Here is a 23421-nt window from a genome sequence, read left to right on the forward strand (position 1 = left end):
AAGTGGTTTAAGATATAGAGCAGATACGCGGCTCTTACTCCTCGCCCTTTTTCGCCTTTTTCTATCGGCTTTCTGATCACTCGGGCCTGAAATCGAGACACGATACGGACTCATGAACCATTTGCTCAGGTATCGACTCGATTCCCTACATCGATAGTTGCCCCGAATATGTAACGATACCTTAAGCGCTTGGTATTTGGCAGAATTTCAACCTCTTTTTTTTCGGTCCATCGGTATGCACGATTTCTACGCCAGTTTGCTGAATAAACGGGCGTATAATGTTCGAGATATCGTTATATAGGTGTATTGGGACAGGTGAATGTAAAGCACGGATAAAGAGTTTGATACCAGCGGCTGGTTTCAGGGACGCGGGAATAATGGAGATATGGGTATGATAACTGAGAGGATTTAGTTTGGTGGAAAGAGTGATCTCTTTGACGATCAAGAATTTCCGAAACTTAACACGTTTCATTTGTTCGGATCTCGGATAAATTAGAAATCAGCAGTTTTTTTAAATGAATACGATATAAATGAGAAACATTTTTTACCAGATTATACATTTCACTTTTATCGTATCGAATTGTTGGTAGTTACGTGGAAGTATTATTAAATGCTATGAATATATCTAGTATGTAAATATTATGATAAATACAACGATGTATTTTTTATAGACATCGTATATGTTTGAAATACAAAATTACGAACAAAATTTTCCAACAAAAAAAGTGTTTTATGGTAATAAAGACTTGTACTAGATTAATAAATTTTAAGAGAGCTTCCGCATTACATTTTTAATCCATTAACTAAATTCAGTTAACAACTCGTTCAACGCTACTGACCACGAGCGTCCCGTCGACACAACTTGATGCTCATAACCTGATGACTGATTTTCCGGGTAGGTAGTCGAGCTGTTCGCTCGCGCAAAACAAAAAAAAGGCCAGCGTTAATCCTCGATTTTGGCCGGTGTTCGCGCTCTGGGCGATTTTGACGAGTGGCAACACAATCTGTCTTCGTTTGTGCGTTTGATACAGTGTGGCAGACATCGACGCTGTCACAGCATTGGACGCGTTCGCCTCCGGAGAAATAATGAAATTTCTCGCTGATGCGGAGAATCGTGATTAATGAGAAGCGCGTTCGCCCGTGAAAAGCTCGGCTACACGGCCGATTCACCGCGATCAATGTCGATTTCAACACGAGTACCAAGTGAAATTTTATTTCCCGATGTTGATAGAATCTTCTCTTTTTCATTTTTATTGCCACGTTAGCATTTGAAAATTTTCGTCGTTGTTTGGGGCGAGTAATAAAATCGTGTCTTTTTTTGCAACAAGCAGAAGATAAAATTTGCAATCATAGAACTCATCTTCCATCTTTTTCTCTGGTATTCTGAGAGTCGTGGACGTCGAACTGCTCCGTTGAAGATTCGTAACTCGATAAAAATGTATTTATCGTATCTTTTTCCTGAGATCTTCAATTTTATACGAGATGATATATTATGCAGCAGGTTTCTTTTAAAAAGAAGACAATCGTAGAACTTCTCTAAATACAGAAAGTAGATAGATATAGTTTAACATTTGGGTCACGTAGCTTTGTTGTAAAGAGTCGAAATGAAATGTGCTCTGTTCCAGCTTATTTACGGTTATTTACGTAAAATATACGGGATCATTGAAAGAAGATCTTACACAGGGAAACAGGTAAAAGAATCTCGCGTGTAAATCCCTTTTCTCTATCCTGACGTCGCGTCGTCTTTGGATCACTTATTTTCATTTTCTGCTCTTTTCTAGCCCACTGCCTCGCTCTTCATTCTGCACGTCATTCCGTTTTCGCGCACGTACGCTCGGCTATTTGAAGCGCATACGAGCGAGGCCCGTGCCGTTTCGTCGCGAAAAGGGCGGAGATAAGAAGCCCGGTAAGAGGCTTTCTTTAATGAACACCTCGCCGCCTGCGAAAATATAAGCTCACTCGCGGTGATACAACCGACTTGAAGCGAAAGCTCCGAGAGAATTCAAAGTACTATTTAGAAATATAAATTGGAAAGAAGTACAATTTAGTTTTGCAATTTGTCAAATGAATTTCTTTGAACGATCTGTTCAATTTCGCGAATAAATTTCCTTCGTCAAAGACGGAAGAGATTACGTGTAATTTAATTAAAAGGTCTACTATTTAGTTCATGCATTGTGAATGAATATATAGCGATGTAATTTTTGTAAGTTTTTGAGCAGTTAATTTATACGCTGTTAGTCATTACTATTAAAGCGCGCAAATAGATACAAGGTATCGATGTAGAAATTACACGATGACAAGTATCGAAGAGTATCGAATACTTCACTCGAGTCAGTCTAAAACTTCCATGAAATAATATTAAATTAATATTATTATAATATTAAATATTAAGTTTGCAAACTTTCATGAAACTACCATTAGTCTGCGAGAAAAGATACAAGCTTCTTTCAAACTTCAAAGCTATTGACGATCTTTGCTCTTAAATAAGGTGTCGCTCGGTATGTTGCAGGTCGTTCGGAAATTATGAGGTGGCTGTGGATTATCGTCCTAATAGCTCTGGCGCTGCCAGCGGCTGTGCCACGGAAGACGCATCGTAGCAAGCCGAGTAAGTAGTCACATTTATTTCAATCTCTTCGATTCTTCTTTCTAGCTTTTCTCTGTCAAGAAACTCTTCTCACGCGCGAATCGTTATCGATCGATCAAACCCAATATCTCCATGAATTTTACCGCTATATTTTTCTTGAAATTTCTAGAATACAAGGGATATAGGACAGATGCAGCATTTAATATAAAGGAAAAAAAGAACAGACTCAAGTTGTTCAAATTTTTGTCATGGGTTTCTCTTTTTACTGCTTTTCATGAGCCAGATAGAATGAGTTTTTCGAAAGTTGCACCCGCATTCATTATGCACACCTGTTACAGAAACTCTCAACTTCATCATCCCTAATTTTAGGGTCACAAAAAAAGTACTGATATAAAGTTGGTATAAACAAAGCCCCGCGTACAATGGTAAGTCTGCGAGCGAAGTTACTCGGAGAATTTTGCCATCTGTGAGTCAGATTTACACAAGGCAAAGAAGTCTACAGAAGAATGAAAAATGTCACGAATTTTCTGGTGGATTGTGTAGAGTGTGGCACACATTTTGCTTCGTAGAAATATGAGGTAAAAATCTGTAGAAGGTAAAATGCAGTTTAAAATCAAATGTTCGGTTGTTAGTAATAAATTCTCCACATTGTGTAATACACATATAGTAATTTGTTTCTACTACATAGTGGATTTGTTTATTAGCCCATTAAAGACCAATTAGTGAGATAAGAGAAGTTTTATACATATAGATATTTGTTATTTATACAAGCGTATAAGAAAGAATATAAATGCTATCAAAATAAATTTCGAATGGCTAGCTTTCGTATAACGAAACTTTACGTTTATGGAACTTTCGCCTCTTAAGGTATATATTCCTACTATTAGTTTGAAGATCGGAAATGTTTCAAACATTTTGCTTGGAGATGCGTATTATAGTTTCGGCATTTATAAATAGCTGTACTTTTGCACGATTTAGATCTTCTCTCTGCTCAAGTACCAACTGTTGTAGCATTCCCTGTACGAGCATAACGTATTTTTATGGATAAAGCATTTTTTGTAGGACGGCCATAATTTGTTCTTTCCTCTTGACTAATTTTTAAGTTAGATTGTTCATTTCCAATTTCAAGATCCTTAGAATTTTCTTAAGGTCGTAGCTAAATATGATGGAAACTCTAGCCGCGACATCTTTTTAGTATGTGCGAGTTCATGTATTTTCCATGAATTTATAATAACGCTGTTAACCAAATTTATAAACAGAGACCATCACCACTTTTTACATAATAAAGTGTCCCATATTTTGATTATACTCGAAAGTTACACGAGGCTGTGGTACAGAGGCAATTTTCTTTTCTTTTCTAGCCTGTGCTAAATATTCTATAGTGCTATTTTTTGTGATCACATTCACAATGGAATAGTCGTTTCACTTCACCAGCGGAACTTCAGTTTGCCTTTCGAAAGCAAAGTCGAATGAGCTCCTCTCTTTATTTTTCATAGTTGAAGTGGCTTTCAAATGGCAATTTCCAATGCAGCTCTCGCGAATAGTGGTAAAGAATCCTTGAAGTTTTAGTGTATGAAATAATTTAATTTTAATATAACGAAAAGAAATTGTCAAAAAATATTCGATTGCTCACTCACGTTTTCTTCTATATTTCGAACTTTATCGACTAATCCCATAGTTTCGCAAACGCAACGTTATTGATAAACGTAAATAAAATTACATATATATTATTTTGCAGAAATATGAACATTACGATACTAGACATTGCACACAGGTCTACGAAAAAAGGAAAAGATTATTCCCATTATTTAAAAAAGATTGGTTTATCCTAATGTTATAAATATTTCAATTTCTTCAAATTTCAAGACATTGTGCGATCTAGGTGGAAGAAAAAATAATAATAAAAAAATACTACGGAAATGTTTGGAACTTAGTTTTGTTATTGCAACCTGAAATGGCAAAGTTCAATACCGTGAACTTGCTGACAAAAATTGCGAGTGAAATGTTGCGGTAGCGCAACGTTGGAAGTCAATAGTTTAGTAATCTGAAAAGTTGCGAATGAGAGAGGAGTGTGTATCGAAAATTTCGAAAACTACAATGAAACATACAGTGGTTGTGGTGAAATAAAATGCAATTATATCTGCTATGAAACTCTAAAAAAAAAGGAAACGAAGAGAATTCACAATGCATTTGGAAAATTCCAAATCAATTGGAATTTGTTCTTTTCCAATTCTGTCGAAGCATGTAACGAATACAACGAAACAAATACATTGCTTACTATAAAAACAAAAAGGGAATTCACGCCGATTTTCACAAATTCCACACCCATTGGAATCTTTCCCTGTCGAATATATTTCAAACAAAGAATTAAAACATGTAACGAGTACAATGAAATAAGTTCGAATTAGATACTAGAGCGAGGAAAATACGTAAAATACACGAATAGATGAAGATTCATTTCTCTTAAATGATTAGAAGAACAAGAGACAAATTTGTAAAGAATTTTGTAAATTTTACGTATTCGTGAAAAGAGAGAAAGGGAAATTCACAATCACGCGAAGTTCATGCATTAATCGATAGAAACAAAAAAACACACAAAGAATTCGTAAATTCTGCACCATTCACCAATTTATTATACACGTTCAATGTTACCTCGACTCATCAGAATTTTCACATTTGTTCCGTGTAATCCCATTCCACTGGAATCTAGAAGATAAACGGGGTTGAATAAGTCTTTCAAAGTTCCGACCTATAAGTAGGATCAACTGTTTCGTCTTCGCTGGAGAGAAAAGCTAAACCCAAGCCGAAACCATACTCGCGTGAGAGCTTGGCCTCGCCTAACATGGTTCGAATGTTAAATTAGGGTCAGGGGTTATTAGGGGTCTGGAGATTTTATCAGAACACGTGAGTGGATAAACATCTGATCCCCCGGATGCTGGTGGGTCACCGCGATAAATTAGGGTTGCGAGTAATTTACAAGGAGATGAAGCTGTCGTTGATTAGCCCACGAGGCGGTTCTCTGGCCGTGCGACAATGCGGATTGGTCGATCCGAGAACCAGGCTTCATTCGCGGATAATTTGCGATCATTCGCGGGATATCGTGGATTAACGTCGTCGAGGAGGTCGAACAGGGAATATGCGTTAGCATCTTGTTTGCTGATAATTGAGGCTTGTTTGGAGTAGTGTTACGTAATGGTCATAGGTTTATCGTTGTTATTACGAGGCATAGTCCAGAAATTTCCAATTGGCTATTAACGAAAAGCACAAAATTTATTTCCGAATCTACAGTAATTTATGTTCATTGCATTCTACATACCTTAAATTTCTTTGCTATGTATTGTAGTTCTTTACTCTTATTGAGATACTTGTACGTTTCTGTATGCACGATTCGTACAGTGATGCCACCTAAAGTGGCAACCAGCCAGTGATAGTAACTTGTGAAATACCAAAAGACGTGACACAACTTCGTTACTTTCTATTCATTTCCCACAAATTTTACGGTCACTTCTCCACGAAATTGTGTCCGGAACCGTCTGAAATTTCGGAAGTTATGTTCGCGCTGGGTACCTTCTTTAGCGGCACCATTTTATGAAACGCGCATGCAAGAACCGGTGTCCCGTTATGACGACTGTCTCAATAATGGTAGAAATTACGTAGCAAACTAGTTTAAGGTACGTAGAATGATGTTGAAAATACATTTCTGCTTCACTTTAATCTTTGTGGATGCTCCTGGTATTTGGCATAGTACAAGTTAACGCCATTAAGCGAGATAGATTCACACCCGATATTTCAATATCTAATTTCACATTTTTAAATTTCAAGATCATTCAGCGGAACCTTTATCGTTAGTTAAACTTAGGAGAAGTACGAAGAGATTGAAAAGACGGCCTAATAATAGGAAATCGTTAGACAGACTGTCTCATAATCTGAAAAATATTTTTGGTTCCACGTGGAAAAGAAGTTGGAAACGGTAAACCGTTCCAAAAATTTTGCCGGTGTAAGAAGAAATCTGAACGGCTTCGTGGCGAAATCTTGGACGCAGCTGTCGTTGGGAATCTAGCGAAAGAAAATCGCCCAATCTGTATTTACCGAGGGCCGGAGTTTGCGAACTATGACGTGAGTAATATCGCTACTGTCGCTCGAACCAAGTTGAATTTTCGTTACCATTAATCACAGCGAAATTCTTACCCTGCGAAATACGCAAGGGCTGCTACTCGTGACTTGAAGATACAATGACTCGGTAAATGCGAATAGAAACTGTTTCTGAGTTCTCGAACGTTTCCAGAGTCGATGGAAGAAGTGAAACTTTCTCTTTTCATATCGTTATTTCATTCCGCATGTTTTATGGATTATTATATTACTAACATTATATTTCTTTTAACCGAATCAATACATATTTTCTGTTTATTTCTACGAATTCTAGTTTGTTGAAATGAAATTTTCATCTAATTTTCCATTAAAGCGCCAAAATTTTGACATAAACCGCTAGGTTCGCTATTTTTTCTATCTTTACGTTCTCCAAAAAGATGAAATTTTTCAATGGGATGTGATGAGCAATTTAACGCGCCGAAAAACTTTTTAATTAAAATAATAATTTTGGGACACACGGCGGTAAGAAAAATGGGTTTCGTGTTTGCTCTGTTAATGGACTCGTCGATAAAGTTACCCAGGTTCTTAGATAAAAGGATGGTCGGTGTTAGGAAAATGTTCCACTCAAAGGAACCCTTAATTAGACGCTGAATTTATGTGGAATGGAGATTCTGTGAAAATGGTGGAAACTTTGTAGAAAATCGTGTAAGGTATTATCATGAAATGATAAAATGCAAAATAGGCGGGTGATTTAATAAAATTAAGAATTCGAGCTATGTCTGTGATCGAATAAAATCTGTCTTAAATTACTTATGTGATAGTAACTATAAGAAACTACCCGAGGTGCTCGAAACTACGAAACTACAAAAACAGAACTGAATAACTTTTAAAAATTTATTTTTTCTTTTTATTCTCGCGAACAGACGTGATTAAGATTCTATAATACTTTAGGATTAAGATTTTAATAACTTAAGATTTTATAATATACTTTACTTTAAATATTTTAAGGAAAAAAAAGTAAAAAAGAGGCAAGCTGATGATACGACAGAATTGCAACAAACTATTCTCATAATACAAGAAAAGCTCTTGACACTATGTAAATCTGGCTACTACAGAACTTCGAATCACGCGACCAATTTTCGAAATAATTTTAGAAAGCTAAAAGTGCATGGGAGTTGACGAGCTTTTTTACGAGCACTCCCTTATATCGGTTATTAGCCGGTGTTAGCTGGTTACACGCGTCGCTTTACAAATGTATTTGCAGTTAACGTTACGGAAGTAAAATATGATCGCCCGTTCAGATCCGGTGATATAGGGCGTTTTTATAATAGACGCGTTCCCGCTGGCTTCATTGTTGAACGGTAATTGGACAAAAATTACACGGGCAACCCGTGTATCACGGCTTAACACACATGGCAAGTGTTCGTTCACATTAAAATAAGTGTCACCCATTGTTCGGGGACCCGATATAACTTCGTTTAATGGCGGGCCTTTCGTTTTCTCGTTCGACGATGAAATAAGCCATTGTGGGAATTTCTTTTATATAAATCTCTTTCTCTGAGAATTGAGTGACCGTTTCCATAAAAGCTTGTATTTTCAGTTTTTAGGTGTATCAGTATTTTAGTAGTATCGTTTAGTAGTATTTTAAGAATTTCCGTGAGATACACGAAAGTTTAGGAAATTAGTATTTCGAGGTGTATACTGGAAAATATAAATTTATTTTTTAAACGATATCAATATTTTTTGTTCTGTCGCTGATGATGCTGAGAACTATAGCAATCTCTCGAGATGTAGGTACTTTACGTCTCATAGCAGCGTAATGGAACTTTTCAATTATCCATCCTTAGCTGTAATAAAAACTTGAAAGCACTCGATCATAAACCGTTTGATGCGTTAAAAGAGTTCAGATATTGCTTGAACTTACGTAGGCTATTTCCCGACGTTTTTTTGATGCACTTTTTATGGAATAAAAAAGAGAGGTCCGATTTGAGGCCAACTTTTATGAATTCTAAGTATGAAGATTCAAGTTAGTCGAAAGATATCACGACTTCACGACTTTCTCAATCGATCTAAAATATAATGGGAAAATCACGCCAATATCGTGAGTTTAGCATCGTCTTAATTATTCAAGAAATATTTTCGCGAATCGTGCGTGGTTCACAGGTTGAAAATCCAGACACACGCGTTATCACAAATGAAATATGTTCAAACGCAACAGTTTCGTTTGCACAACCCTTCCGATGCCTCACCGCAATCGACAGAAATGTTCAGGAAGAAGCAACGTCCTATCCGAAGGTTGCCATTCGGCGCCATTTGGAAAATCGCATGTCCCGTCTCAATTTCGAACGTGAGTCTCTGTTCCGTCTGTTTCCCTTCGACAGAGCGATCCGCGAAACGCGGAATCGCGGAGCAGCAAACAGGGGTAAAGGATATGAAAATAGAACGTTATTGCCCTGTTTGGAGTTGGCGGCGCTGTCGATATTCCCCTTTAAAGCGGACATTTGTTCCATGGGCGAAAGGGAAGGAAATGGAGCAACGCGCGTAAAGAGAGGGGAGGGTGAAAGACAGAGGGAAAAGGGAAAAAGAGGACTTTTATTGACAAGGAGTATCGGTTATCGAGACGTTGTTGAGAGGAACGTTTGCCTCTGCTTTCAGCGCCAAGGCTGTATGGGGACAGAGTGCCTGTCAAGCTACTAAGAACGAACAGCGGCAGGGTCCGACAGAAGATCGTCGACACGCATAACTATTTTCGCACGCAAGTCAATCCTCCAGCGGCTAATATGCTCGCCATGGTGAGTCACTTGCAACTTTATCGTTACACTTGAAATTTCATTGTCTACCTTGTAGTTTATTTTTTAAATCAATCGTATTACGTTATTATTTTATTGTTAATTTTATTAACTTATTAATCATTTACTAACATGATTTTTATTTATGACGTTGTCTTAAGAGAGAAAGTAAATTTAAAGGAAGGTACAGATTAAAATTTATACTTTGAATAAAATTAGAATGGAAAGGCAGGGGAGTAAGTTGTCAACGATTGTTAATTTCGTCCTCTGCAATTGACTTCGCAGTACTCCATTTTAATTGAAAATTTCAGATTAGTTTGTACAACGATTTCCTGATTAACAGATTTAATTGAAACCGAGGGGAGGGCCGGTTGAATTAAGATTTCCAGGCGGACGATTAAAATTATATTTGCATACGAAATGATTACCTTGAAGCGTATATCTTCTCATAATTTTCAACTTAAATGTTCTTCATTATTTCAGACACGGCAATGCTAACAAATTTCTCTCGATCTTCCCTTCTTTGCAAATATCGTTATCTCTGTTATTTTTACATTATTACTAATTATGTAATTAACAATATGGTACCAGTACTTTGATTACAAAAATTTAACCATGAATATATCCAGAGGGATTCAAGAATTCCGCTCACGTATGTGATATTTGTACGCGATCTATTTTTTAAATTCAACTAATTTCTAAATGTTATCATCTATCAATTCTCGATTATTGTTTTCAATTTTATTAGCTTTTAGCTATTTCTTTTTTATCATTAGTTACTTTTCAAATAAACAACAACGTGAAAGTATGATTGCGCGTTCAATCGTCTATTAAAATGCCCCTAAAATTCACCGGACCGTAATTCCAAATCTATCAACACCAACTCCCCATAACTCACGCCGTCAGAAGCAGCAATTCTTCCCCTTTAACCCAGTTTTTGTTTCACGTCGAACCGACTTTCCGTACCCCAGATATCGTTCGTTCGAAGCGAAGCATAATTTGGAGCGGGTTCGGTGTCGTTATCTTTCTTTCTCCCACTCTAGTGCTGACCTATCCCAAGCGCAGCACCTGTGCGCTGGCCAGCGACAGACGCCGAGTCAGCGTCTTTTTTATTGCTACTACCCCCACTGCTGCCCGCAACTACTAGGGAACGTACGCATTTCCAGGAAAAAAAAGTGGGTCACGGTATTTCCAAGAATTTCCACCGCCATTCATTGTCGGCGCGCTCGTGCGTTTTAACAGAGCGAGCTTTCGATGCGAAGGATCAGGATATCGACGTGAAACAAAGCTTGGTACACGCTGGAGCAAGGTTCTTTCCTCTATATTCGCGGAGATAGGAGATGGTTTCTTTGATGAAATTTCTGAGTTTCTGGTTTGTCTCTTTTGCAACCGGATCTTTCTATGAGAAAACAAGAAAAAGAAATTTTGGTTAACGAAGGTCTTTCCTTACGATGGATGGAATGGAAATTGACGATTGTTGCTAATAATTGGTATTGTGATCGTCCTAGCTGCGTTGGACATTCTGTATTTGTCTAAACATAATTATAAACAGGAAGTTTAATGCTGAGGGAACGATTAAGGAAATGTTGCTGTTGCAGTAACGTAACAAAATACATTACTATGAAAGAAAATTGCAAACTTTGAGTTAAAATTTTGAGATAAAAATTAAATGCTTCAGAGCTTAAGAATTTTTTAATAAAGAAATTTTAATTAAAAGATTTTACTATATCTTCCCTTTTCTTCTTGATTAAAAAATTGTTCAGATCAATTTAGCGAATAACGAGTTTTAGTTGTACACAGTCTGCTCTCCGAATTTATTTTTTCCATTTTTTATTTATTTTTTTTATTTTCTTTATTATAGGAATTTTATGTAAAATGTTAATTTTCATGTTCAAAACATTTTTTTTTTCAGTTGAGTTGATAAAATCGATACTAAATTTTGTTTGAAATCGACATTAGTATCTTGACTAAATTTAGAATTATTCTATGCAAACGATGGCATCGTTTTCTCATTCACGATTTCAAAAATCCTCTTAGTGAAAACGAAATCAATAAATAAGAAAAAGAAACATGCAAAAAAAAAGAGAAACAAAGGAAATCGATATTCCGTTGGTCTTATCGTGAAAATGGAAATTACTTTTGGATCATGTTTATCCCAGTAAAACCAGCATTAAACTTTACGTACGAACTGCAGTTTACATAATCAGGACCGCGAAACTACTTTCCCTATAAACAACGTTATTTCCCTCCGATTGTATACTCCACGTTTGGTTTTGGCAATGCCATTGAAGTTTCGTTCGATATTTTTTTGCTGTTAAACGTTAGAGGAAAAGCGTGTAGTTACGAAATTTCATAAAATAGAAGTCAGTTTATCGCTGAGAGAAGGAAACAGTGATTTTAAATTCTAAATACACGGTGAATTCTAAATTCTTTCTCACAAGAATACGTGTATTTCTCGACTAAAATATCTAATTAGTTTTATGTTTGAAATGATAAAAATAAGATATATTTATGAGCAATTTATATTCCTATATGTACACTTTAGTTCATAAGTACACTACTTGTACATGTTATCTAATATTTAATTTACAAAGCTTACGCATTTCACGCTCTATTACCTCAGCCAAAGGCACTAAACCAAAACTACCCTTCCAAAAACATCACAACATCCTTACATCCTCGCTGTAAGTAAATCAATTGCATTTACCAACGAGTCGTAGCGAATTCGATTATTTTTGTGGCGTGACGAAGCACGAGTAGCAGAGCGGGTGTAACATTGGTAGCTTTGAACAAGCCGGTGGTGAATCGTTCGCCGTTTGAGCGAGTGGAAACATTTGTAACAGGCGTCGGTTTAACGATCCCAAGCTTCTCTCGCCGCGACGGACGAATTCCCTCTCGCGGAGGCAATGAGCCGCGTTTTCTTTCCTAAAAAACCGTGCAGTTGCTTTTGTCGGGGTGGCTAACGAAGCGTGGAAGAGACACAAAGGGGTTCCGGCCTTCCCGCCTTCATTTGATAAAATTCCACCCGCCACGAGGAAACGTGATTTTAGTACGGGATTCATTGTTATAATTGAGATTCTTTTTTTTAATAATTGAAAGCGAATATTTGAAATTGGGAATTATATTTGAAAATAAAATAAGGGCATTTTTGAGATATCAGATAATCTATAGGTGACGGATATGCAGAATTTTACTGAAGATAATACCAGTTCATATTATCAGATTATTTTTTTATTAGCAGACTGTCCGATGTTCATGCACTTCTATATTTCCGATCAACATAGAAGCTCCAAATGTGTAAATTTTTATGTCACAAAATTTCATATCCTTTTTTAGAAAATTTGTCGAATATTCCAATTCTATGTTATAGTAAACAGTTTCATGTAGACAACAACAATCCCGTATTGTTATTCAAATAATCACGAACATTCGAATTGGATTTTAAACATCCATCGAATCGGATATTTTCTGAATATCCGCGAATCAACTTTTTATAGCTTATTTAAAAGTTACTGATCTAACACAAAAGTTTTAAATATACGATTTTTATATCGCATCGTATAGAAACAATTCCAAGTGGAAATATCTCGTGTATTTTTATTTACAAATAAATTTTCGATTCGGTTCATGTCGACGTGGAATACAGTAGCTCGTCACCAAAATCAATCTCGTTACAGAGCGTTTTGTTCATTCAACATCCGAAACAATTACTTCGCGTTTGCCATTAAACACGTTTCACTATCGTAACAACGGATTGTACGGTTACCGTGGGAGCTTTATAGCTCGCGTCAAATGATGAATTTTAAGTTGATTGCCGGTAAAACCAAAATGGACGATCGTTACGTTGTTTCGCGGATATTTCCTGCTATTACGGCTAATGCATAATAAATAATCTCATAAGTCATGCCCTGATCCTGATTATTCACGGGCAACGCATTAACGATGATGAATCCCTGCGGTTGAAGTACCAGCATTCGTTATTGTCAAATAACATTGGAACGCGCTGCTGTTCATCAGCCAGACTTTCAAACCATTTAATTACTCATGGACAGGAAAATACTCAATTTTAATCAAGACATGGAACGTTCGAAACCACGTGTATGATTCTCAACTAAAATTAACACGCGATAAATATTAACAACTGTTTCGGTAATAAAATAGGACATTTAAATATTTTAAATCAACTTTGAAAACCGCTCTTGTGTTTCACTGTTGTAGTATGGTATTTTTCTCTAACAGTGTAGCGTGGCAAACATCTTTCTCCGTTGAAAGTTTTACATCTGTAAACTAGTATATGACACAAAACATGTTAAAGAACTCCATAACTCTACAAAATCTACATAATTTTTCTGTATTCCACACTTTTGAAGTTTCAGACCTCGACCTTGTGAAAACTTCATAACTTTCTAAATGTAACTCAATTTGTAAGTTTCCATATTCCGTTCACGTTCCACAATCTTCTTCGTGGGAAGAAGAATTAATTAAAGAATTTAACATAATTTCTAAAATTTTATACACGATTAAAAAATCCCATAAATATACGCGAAGTATCTGTCATCACCACCACATATAAACCTAAATATATTACACAAAGATATCTTTGAGTAAAACGATATGATAATAAATTAGTAGGTAAGTACGTATATATGATCATGTTTCTATTTTAATAAAGGTGAATATTAATTTCGCTAAAAACAGCTGTATGTTTCTGATAATCCTAAAAAAAAAAAAAACAAAAGTGTAAAGCTATCACTTTGACGAGTTTAGAAGTTATAGTGTTAAAAAGAGAAAAAGAGATATAATAGTTACTTTCACAGAATTCTAATTCCAAACACCAACACTAGCACAAACATCGTATCATTATACGTTTCCAAATCTCATAAAGTGAATCAACCGCTTCGAGGAAAGTTGGTAATTTCCGCGATGCAGCGCGATTTTCATTAACAAAAGTTGGAACGCAAGGAGCTTATCCGTTCGTTCGGAGGCAATAACAGAGGAAACAATCTGGAAGAGTATAAAACGCGAGAACGATTCGGTAATAACGTTGAAAGCCGTATAATTCAATTTTTCGGCTTCCGAACGATGCAAGCACAGGCGAGGTACAGACGTGACATTCACTGTTTTTCCGTGTTCCACGAAAAAGCGAAACAGTCATCAAAATTTCAGAAATATGTTAAAACTAAGTAAGACTTAAAACTAATTCTAAAACTTAAAATTAAGACGCAAAGATCAAGGTTTAAAACCAAGACTTAAGACTAAAACTTGAAACGAAGAATAAAATCCCTACTCGTCTCTGGTCGTCCACCAATGAGACTTAAAATTAACTTAATCTAGATCTTAGAACTAAAACCTACTTAATTTAATGTCCATTAGATAGCAGTTCTACTGGCAGCCTCTCGCATCGAAGACCTCCACTTAGAGCGAAATTAAACTGTAAATACTTTGTTAAATCAATCGTTCTATTTAATAGTTTAGTATTTGAAAGGATTAGATAAAGGAGCTTTTAACTTTTTGCTCTATGTTAAGCAATGTATCTTGGTAGAGAGGCGTGTACATGGACTTAACCTAGATATATCTGTCCTAAAATCAACTAGAACTTGAATACACGTATCTCACAATGTTTCTGCGATATTCCTTGCATCCCACGATGGATGCTAATAATTTACTGAGGCATAAGATCTCCCTTATGATTAATTAAGGTTAAGACGCACGCATCCCACGTTAGCTGCCTCAGTTGAAAGTTAAAACTAATACATATAAAACTTAAAAGTAAGCATATAGCACGCAACTCTCCATGATATACATGTATATTATATGGAATCGTTATATATATCATATTATAAATAAATAAATAAATAAATAAATACACACATATGTATATGTCGGATTCTCATTATGATTAGGGTTGGGGTTAAAGGGGCGTGAAACGAATCTTCGTTATGGTTAGACTTTGTCGTTATGCAATAGAGAAGATATTGACTAATGCAAACACGATTGTTACAGATATCGACAAGTAACCGTAGTAATTAGATACTCGAGACGCTAGTGACAATGATTCTAGGTTCGATAACGAATCCACGGTCAACAGGATAACTCTGTATTAAACGTAAAATACTTTAACACGCAAACACGTTTAATGGGACGCTCTGTATATACTTTTCGATGTGTAACTCTTCAAGGCGATCGCACGAATAACAGACTGATGGAATTTTTCCTTCCTTTTCGATTGCGTTCGTTTGTTATATACTGGTCCGAAGCTTCGAGAAGGTTCCAATCGCCGTTGCTAGGCAATCTCTGCTTGGAGTTTGATTGTTAATACAACGTGTGTCCCATTATATTGACATCTCCGAGGAAAAATGTCCATCCCGTGACCGCGGCTACGTTCGGCGACCACTTGTGTCGCCTCGAACCCAATCCCACTATCACAAGTCTCGAACAAATACAATGAATGACAATTGTTTAATTACGGCTATAGTAGAATCTAGATTAAAATATTACGGGATTTTCCCATAGTTCCAAATGGGAGGCTCCAGTGTCCTTCCATCTCCGACATATATATAACAATTACACAAATCTTTATAAACTTAAAAGCAAGCATACACTACGTAACATTCATCTTCTATACAAAGATTACACAGATCATTATAAAGGTTATTAAAAATAATTAATTAAAACTAAGACGCACGCGCACCACGATGTCCTTGCGGTATTCTACAGGCGCCCCACGAAGGATTGTCAGTTCAACGAAAAGATTACGAAAGAACTTTTGTATGATCTACACTGGGCTATGTTAGCGTAATGATAAAATAATGTAAAGAAAGGAGAAGATGACGCGAAGACTAATCTTTGAAAAACGATGCTAATTACCAGGCCTCACCATGCGCAGGTAATTACGAGACCTGCTCACGAGTCACTCAAAATTGCTTGCAAATCTCGACATTCAAGCTGTTGAGAAGAATGTCGAGTTCTGAGCCTAAGCTGTGAAACACCTATCTCCTACGCAGCGCTTACATGAATATTACATGAATACAAACTTAAAATAATACATGCATCACGCAATATCTATTTTCTACACAGCGCTCACGTGAATTTTATAATCTTAAAATAAGGCACACACGACACAACAGCTATCTTCCACGCAATTACGCCGATCGTTATGAACAGTATCAAAGATACATTTGTCCAACTTGAAACGGCGGAAAGAAAACGAAACTATCGATCCTTTATTCGTAATTTCGTGTCTTGCAAAGGGGAATTCGAGTCGTTTTATTAAACTCTAACTTTCAAAATATCGGAAAATTGTAAACTCTGACATGAGTTAAATGAACTTCCCTTAAAAAGAGGGAAGGCAAAAAGGATAACGATCAATCAGAGAATAAAAGAAAAGTCGTGACGTGCCCGGAAAGAACGAGATCGCGATCTCTCGAAAGAAGCAAGGAACCTACGTGACGCATTCCTGTGCACAACATAACACTAAGTATCGGCGGGAGGTTCAAAGATTGACCGTCACTCGATTCCTGCTTCGCCGTTCGAAATTTGCGGGTCTGTAATCTGACACACTTCAAATGAACAAGTGGAGCTCCCGATGAGAGGAACCACTGATTAGGATTACGAGGAACTTGTCCCAACTGAACTAGAAGGGTCCACTCCCAGTGGGAGGGACTCGCCAAACAAGATTACGAAGTACATCAAATTACAGATTCTAACCCTGTCTGAGTACCGAAGTACCAATTGGGCAGAGTCGCATATCCTTGACTGGACTTTGCGAGTACCACCGGCTCGACGATAACCCTCGCGACTCGACGCTATGAGCAAACAGTTATCGAGCAGTCACTAACACACAGGTGTCCTTCGGTCGACTTACGAACACGACGAAGGGATTCTCAAGTACACGTTGACCGACGCGCGAGCGAGTACGCTGTGTAATAGATAGAAGGAATGCAATAGATGAACGATAATGAACCAATAAATCTCGAGAACAATTTGTGTTATGTAATCAGCGAGAGGGGCGAAAGAAAATAGATTTTTATTTTTCGTTGCAAGTTCGATAAGTGTCATTGTACATAATGGGTTGGCGATGGGCTTAACGTAGGTATTTATCTTATAATTCGTTAAAGCTAAAACGCGCTCGTTCCATGATGTTCCCGAGATATACCACGACGTCCTACGGCGATCTACGGGATCCCAGGACGTCCCACGATACCCCCACGGCTGGTACCAGTCCAGTTTAGATGAGGAAACTCCGAAAGGAATTTTCGATAACCTAGGTTGGAGTGTATTAAAGTAGTTGCTAGCTTGATATCGTTTTTCTGATAGTAATACTCGGAAATATTAATATGTGTATCGTTTTATAAATAGTAATATGCCTGTAATATTAAAGTTAATATTATATTAACTGTCTAATATTTACAATAGTATTTCGAGATATTAATATTTGGAAAACGATACCAATTACCGGAACCCACCACGGGGCGGCGAATACTCTCGAATCTCATTACATATCATAAATTGGTAATTCTATTTATCGATAAAATATCTATCTATAAAATATCGATAAAATATCTATCTATAAAATATCTATAAAATATCGATCTATAAAATATCTTATACTACGTTGCACAAGATTTTATTTGTTTCAATTTAATGTATAATTGGAGAGAAGGAAATGGATTCGAGAATAAATTTGTGAATAGACGATGAATAGATTACGTAAAAGGTTCTTAAATATGCTTGTATTATACTTGGTTCACGAGTAATTGTCATTCATGTTATCGAGAGAAAAAGATGTAAAACTATTGGATAGTAAAGAATTAGTTAGTATTGAAATTTATTAATTAGAATCTGAAGGTATTGAAGAGGCTGTACTTGATTTTAATATGAATATATCTATAAGTGTGCGAGCGAGAGTAAAGTTTATTATCAAAATATATCTTATAAGTTAGTATTATCTATTCATAAAATACAGATCATTAATATGCAATATTATATCTTATTATTAATTATAATATAATGTCTAATTTGTTAAAAGGAATAGGGTACAGTGCGTAAGAAATTGTTTAGGACATATAACTGCATCATATTTGGTTCTCAAATAATTTTATCAATTATGTTTTCAAAAGCAGAGAATGCTATAGATTATGACAATAAGTCGAAATTCATTAAGACAAAAATAAAATCTGTAAATCACTCTGTCAGGTTTGTACACGAGGATAGAGATGCGTCTCAAATATCTTTCAATAAAGATATATTATATGTTCTTAGTTATTGAAGTGTATACATATTGATAGAACTCGTATTAAACCCGTGTCTGAGCTCAAATAATCATATTTGAAGATTGGAATTCATCGCCAAAGGAAGCAAACCATGCAGCTTACCAATAATACATGCATGATTGGATGGCGAGATTTCGTGGTCCTTGATTTGATTACAGTTGCTTCCTTAAGTCCATGAAAACGGTTTAATTCTTTGGCTTTGAGCGAACATGAAGAGTTAAAATCCATAGTCAATCAATGGGTACACTTTGCATTGCTAGTGCATTGCACTGATTTTATATGAAGTAGTGAAATGAAAAATTAAGTAAAGTATTAACATTCAAAATTAGAATTAAATAGAAATAAAACATCATTTGAAAGATTTCAAGGCTTTAATTAATAGTAGATGAAATAAAATAAATCATTAATTTAATTTTTTCAAATTAATAGCATTTTATTATAAATTAATGATATAATTGTTAAAAATTAATGGAATATTTGTTTTTAATTAATAGTAAATTGTCACAAATTAATGGAATAATTGTCTGAAATTAATGATATATATTTATAAATTAGCAATAGAGTTGTTTTAAATTAGTGACACGAGTGTTTCATATAAACGGTATATTTTCAAGTCTATGTACATATATCAGACCGCACGTACATTGATGTATACACATTAACAATTTTTGCTGATGTCATAAAAAATGATTTTTCTATCGTAACATAATTAAATTTAAATGTTATAAATTAATGGCTTTAATGCTACTAATCACTTTTTTAAATGTAATATTAAATTAATAACTAAATTGTTAGTAAGTAAAAAAAATTTGTTTTCGATATTCACGGTATGAAAATAGAAACAAAAAAGACCACTTTATATACTATGTATACTCGGTGACATACTTTTGACAATGTTCCGCACGGTTGGTCGAACGATCTTTCCCGATGTTATGAAAAATGATTGTTCTGTTATAATTGAATTAAATTTAATAATTCTTAAATGTTTATTGTAATTTAACACTTTCAACGATTTATTACAGTAATTTTTGTATAATTTTTATATTTCTTACGAGCTAAAGCTAATTTTACTCTTCTGTGGTACTAGTTTCTGACATAGAATTCTACTAATTTATATTAAATGTCAGTTTATGACAAAAATAATTGTAGTATAATAGCCAAACATGAAGCGAAACAGTGGTCAAGAGTGTTCACCTATCCTAAAGGAGAAAGAATTCATATAAGTAATTACAGATTTGTTGGAACTCCTGTACAAGATTCTTCCAAGATATTTCTTGTTGAAGATAATTAGTACAGTGTTGTAACTAATTATTATTTTATAATTAAATTTGATTATATTGCGCGTATAAAAGTATAATTTCATTCATTCATAGGTGGATTTCACACTTTTGGTTCCATGAGGATTACGTTAAAAAACATCTACAGAAAGCTTAATATCATTTCATGTCAAAAACGCCAATAAAAAACGAATCTATTTCCTTAAGTATAAGAAAGTATGTAAGAGGAAAACGATATCTTTGCCGACTAACGAAACTAATTTTATAAATTACAATTGACTCTAACTCGTTCTACGAATTCGTTGCAGGAATATGCAGATTTATCTGGAATTTCTGTTTAATACAAATTACACAGACTGCTTTATTTCAAAGTTGGATTTCATTTGTTAAATGCAGGCTTCATTCCATTAACGCATCCTGCTCGCGATGTTCTGTAATTGTTTCAACTACACGGACATAAGATAATTGAACTAATTGTATCGTGCAAAGGCTCTGTAAAATTTCAACGGAACAAAATTGGATGATTTTTTATTTGCATTTGTCACACGCTTAATCAGGAAGAAAGTTAAGTTTCACGGAAATTTTCTGAATTTTTAATTTATGCACCAGCATGACATTTTATTTGCAATTTCTGCGATCATTTTACATTATCAAATTCTGCTTTTTAATACTGTCGCCATGAAATGTAGTTTCAAGGATTTCTTTGATACTATTTCATCGCTATTTCTTCCTCCTAGATTTTACAATTTCACGAAATTTAAATAAAGTAATAAACTATTGCTTAATATTTAATATAGTAACCGAGGCGTAAGATTTCATCTCGAAGAGTTCACACAGTGCCTAATGCCACTAGTACCTACGTAAACATATCCGCGTTCCTCTAATAAATAGTACATCTTAATAAACTCTCGTTTACGAGCGGTTCGTTACGAGCATAGCGCCACGATGCCGACGCGACGACGCATTCACGACGCCACGGTATCGTTCCAATCTTCACGTGAAGAACGGGCCTGGCAAATTCGCGGGGCTCGTAGAGAAAAGTCCTTCCCTCTTCGGGACGTTCGCGTAAAAGTACTTAACGTCGCCGTTCGATGGCCGGACGCGAGTATCGTAAGGTCGTGGCGAGTTATAAATTTTTATGAGGAAACTCGGATCGCTCTCGCGTTGAAGTGATACCGGGGTGAAAATTAACGGGCTCCGAATAAACGAAGTGGCACTTGGTTACAGTCGCTTTCGTTTCATGGAGGGAACCTACGGAGGGGTTCTTCGATAAATTTCTGTGGAGATTGTATCGCAAGGTGGATGTGAAGGGATCGTGCTGATTATGAGGCCATTTGAGATTGTGCTTTAAAAGGATTTTCGTCCTCAAAAATAGCTGGGCAATGCCTTTTTTATATTTCTCATGCTTACTGCTGTTTTCTAGGTATAACGTAAATACATCGAAAATTGATTAAGGAATTTTAACAATTGAGGAGATGGCTCTTCGCTGGTTTTTTAGTTTACAAATCAAATGACAATTTTTAAAGATTTTCATTTCCTAAACATTTAACAAGCGTATTTATTTATTTATTATAAATGTCTCTTATTCTATTATAAGTGTCTCTAACGATGATTCTCTAATAATTATGAACAGAAGTATATGACACGTAATATAACCAGGAAATGTTATATTATTTCAGAAGTGGCATCCAGGTTTGGGTAAAGCTGCACAGAAATGGGCTAATCGATGCCTCGGTTTGGTACATGACAATGCAACCGGCCGATATTTGGATGATTTCGGGTCGAGTGGGCAAAATATCTTCATTACAACGAGAAGGACGCTATGGTGAGTTTAAACATTTTCAAGTAAGATTACATATTCCTCCATACAATGGGCAATCAAAGTTGTATCAGCTTAATCTAATCCTCGACGTTCTTCGAGCAGAATAATTGACTTGATCAAATTCATGGAAATATTACAAGCATTGCGTTACTTCATAGAATCTTAAAATAATTAAATTTCTGTGGGAAAATGATACAGTAACGTCTTGTGCCTTCGAATTTATTCCAAACTTCGTTTGAAGACATCGAAGATCGCGGTGCTTCAACAGAAAAGCCCGTTATTATTCAGACAAGAAAGTTTCGGGTGATTTAGAGCTAAAATGTATCAGAAAGTACGTTTAACGTTTAACTAACATCCACCAACATATTTTTCTAAATCAGAAAGAAGCGAATATAAATAAGTTATGAATATTTCTATTTGAATCTGATTTTCTTATTGCTTCATGAAATTTTCAAATTTTCGCATTTACAAAATTATGCAAAAGAAGCTAAGCTATGTACGTATTTCGCAGCGAGCGTATCTTATTCTAGCATCTACAAACCTTTCATCCCTGTAAGGACTTAAAATTCTTTATTATTCAAATTTACTTCAAAAGATCTTTCGTGGATTGTACGCATAATGTATTCGTGCCCCAAAGGAAGATATTCTCGCTGCAGGGGATGATTGTCCCCGTGGTGCTCCAATAACCGCAGAATTCTGGCGCATAGGGCATAGAATTTCGAGTAGAGTGCACCACAGAACGCAGACAAAGGCGGATCCTTATTTCCGTATAATTGCCACATCGATACCTTTCAATTAAGTCGCTAACTATCATTGTTACTACCAAAGGATTTACTCGCGCAATATTATTATTTCAAGTTTCGAGCGAAGGGAGTTACAGTGTTTGACTAACACATTAGAATATTACAATTTATCGAGGAAGTTAGATTTTTTCTGGACTAGAATATTTGAGTGTTTTGATATAGCCAAAAATATTTGCTAGTTTTTAGGATTACATTTTACTTTGGACTTTTTGGATTATTGGATTATTCGAAGAGTTCGTAGTGAAATTTAAGAAAACTGACCGAAGGATAAAATAGGGAAAATCAAATTCTTTAAATGATTACTACCAATTTGACTAATGCAATCAATGCAACTTAAAACATTGCTTGCTACCGAGATAATTTATGTAATTTGGAAACAAATGACTTTCCTTCGGAAAGAGTCATTAGCGTCTAGCGCTTCAGAATGCACTGCAATTCGTTTAACAAACGTAACAAAGCACTCGAAGTTTCAGTAGAAAAGGGAACCATAGGCCAGACGGAAACGCATGAGCCGATTCAGAGTTAAAATTCGCCATATGTTGCTATGTTCATGTTGAGGTTATTAGATGTATAATGAGAGAGACGTGTGGATAAATTATAAGGTAGAAAATATATTTGAAATACGGAAGTGAAAAAGATACAAAAGTTGAAATAATAATATGAGCTGGTCCAGATCCGCACGCTAGCAGTGTTACTCTATAACTGAAAAACCCTGAAGCCAACGTCGCCTTTCGACTGTTTATGGCCTGCCTTCGTCGCAGTCTTTTGTCTATGCGCTGTCGATG

The 23421-nt window shown here is 35.7% G+C and overlaps 1 protein-coding gene across 6 annotated transcripts in view; it reads left to right on the forward strand.

Annotated features, from left to right (window-relative positions):
* Window positions 1–23421, forward strand: part of LOC122577912 (cysteine-rich secretory protein 2-like) — a 104471-nt gene that overhangs the window by 68033 nt on the left and 13017 nt on the right. For 5 of the 6 annotated variants that reach the window (XM_043749611.1, XM_043749609.1, XM_043749606.1 and 2 more), the window contains 3 exons: window positions 2510–2605; window positions 9329–9465; window positions 21691–21836. In XM_043749611.1, the coding sequence (XP_043605546.1) occupies window positions 2524–2605; window positions 9329–9465; window positions 21691–21836 (365 nt within the window). In that variant the 5' untranslated portion in view covers window positions 2510–2523. Of the gene's footprint in view, window positions 1–1881; window positions 1907–2509; window positions 2606–9328; window positions 9466–21690; window positions 21837–23421 lie in introns of those variants that run through there. The other variant, XM_043749610.1, reaches the window with a different exon arrangement.

Source organism: Bombus pyrosoma, linkage group LG3 (assembly GCF_014825855.1).
Source record: "Bombus pyrosoma isolate SC7728 linkage group LG3, ASM1482585v1, whole genome shotgun sequence".
Taxonomy (NCBI): domain Eukaryota; kingdom Metazoa; phylum Arthropoda; class Insecta; order Hymenoptera; family Apidae; genus Bombus; species Bombus pyrosoma.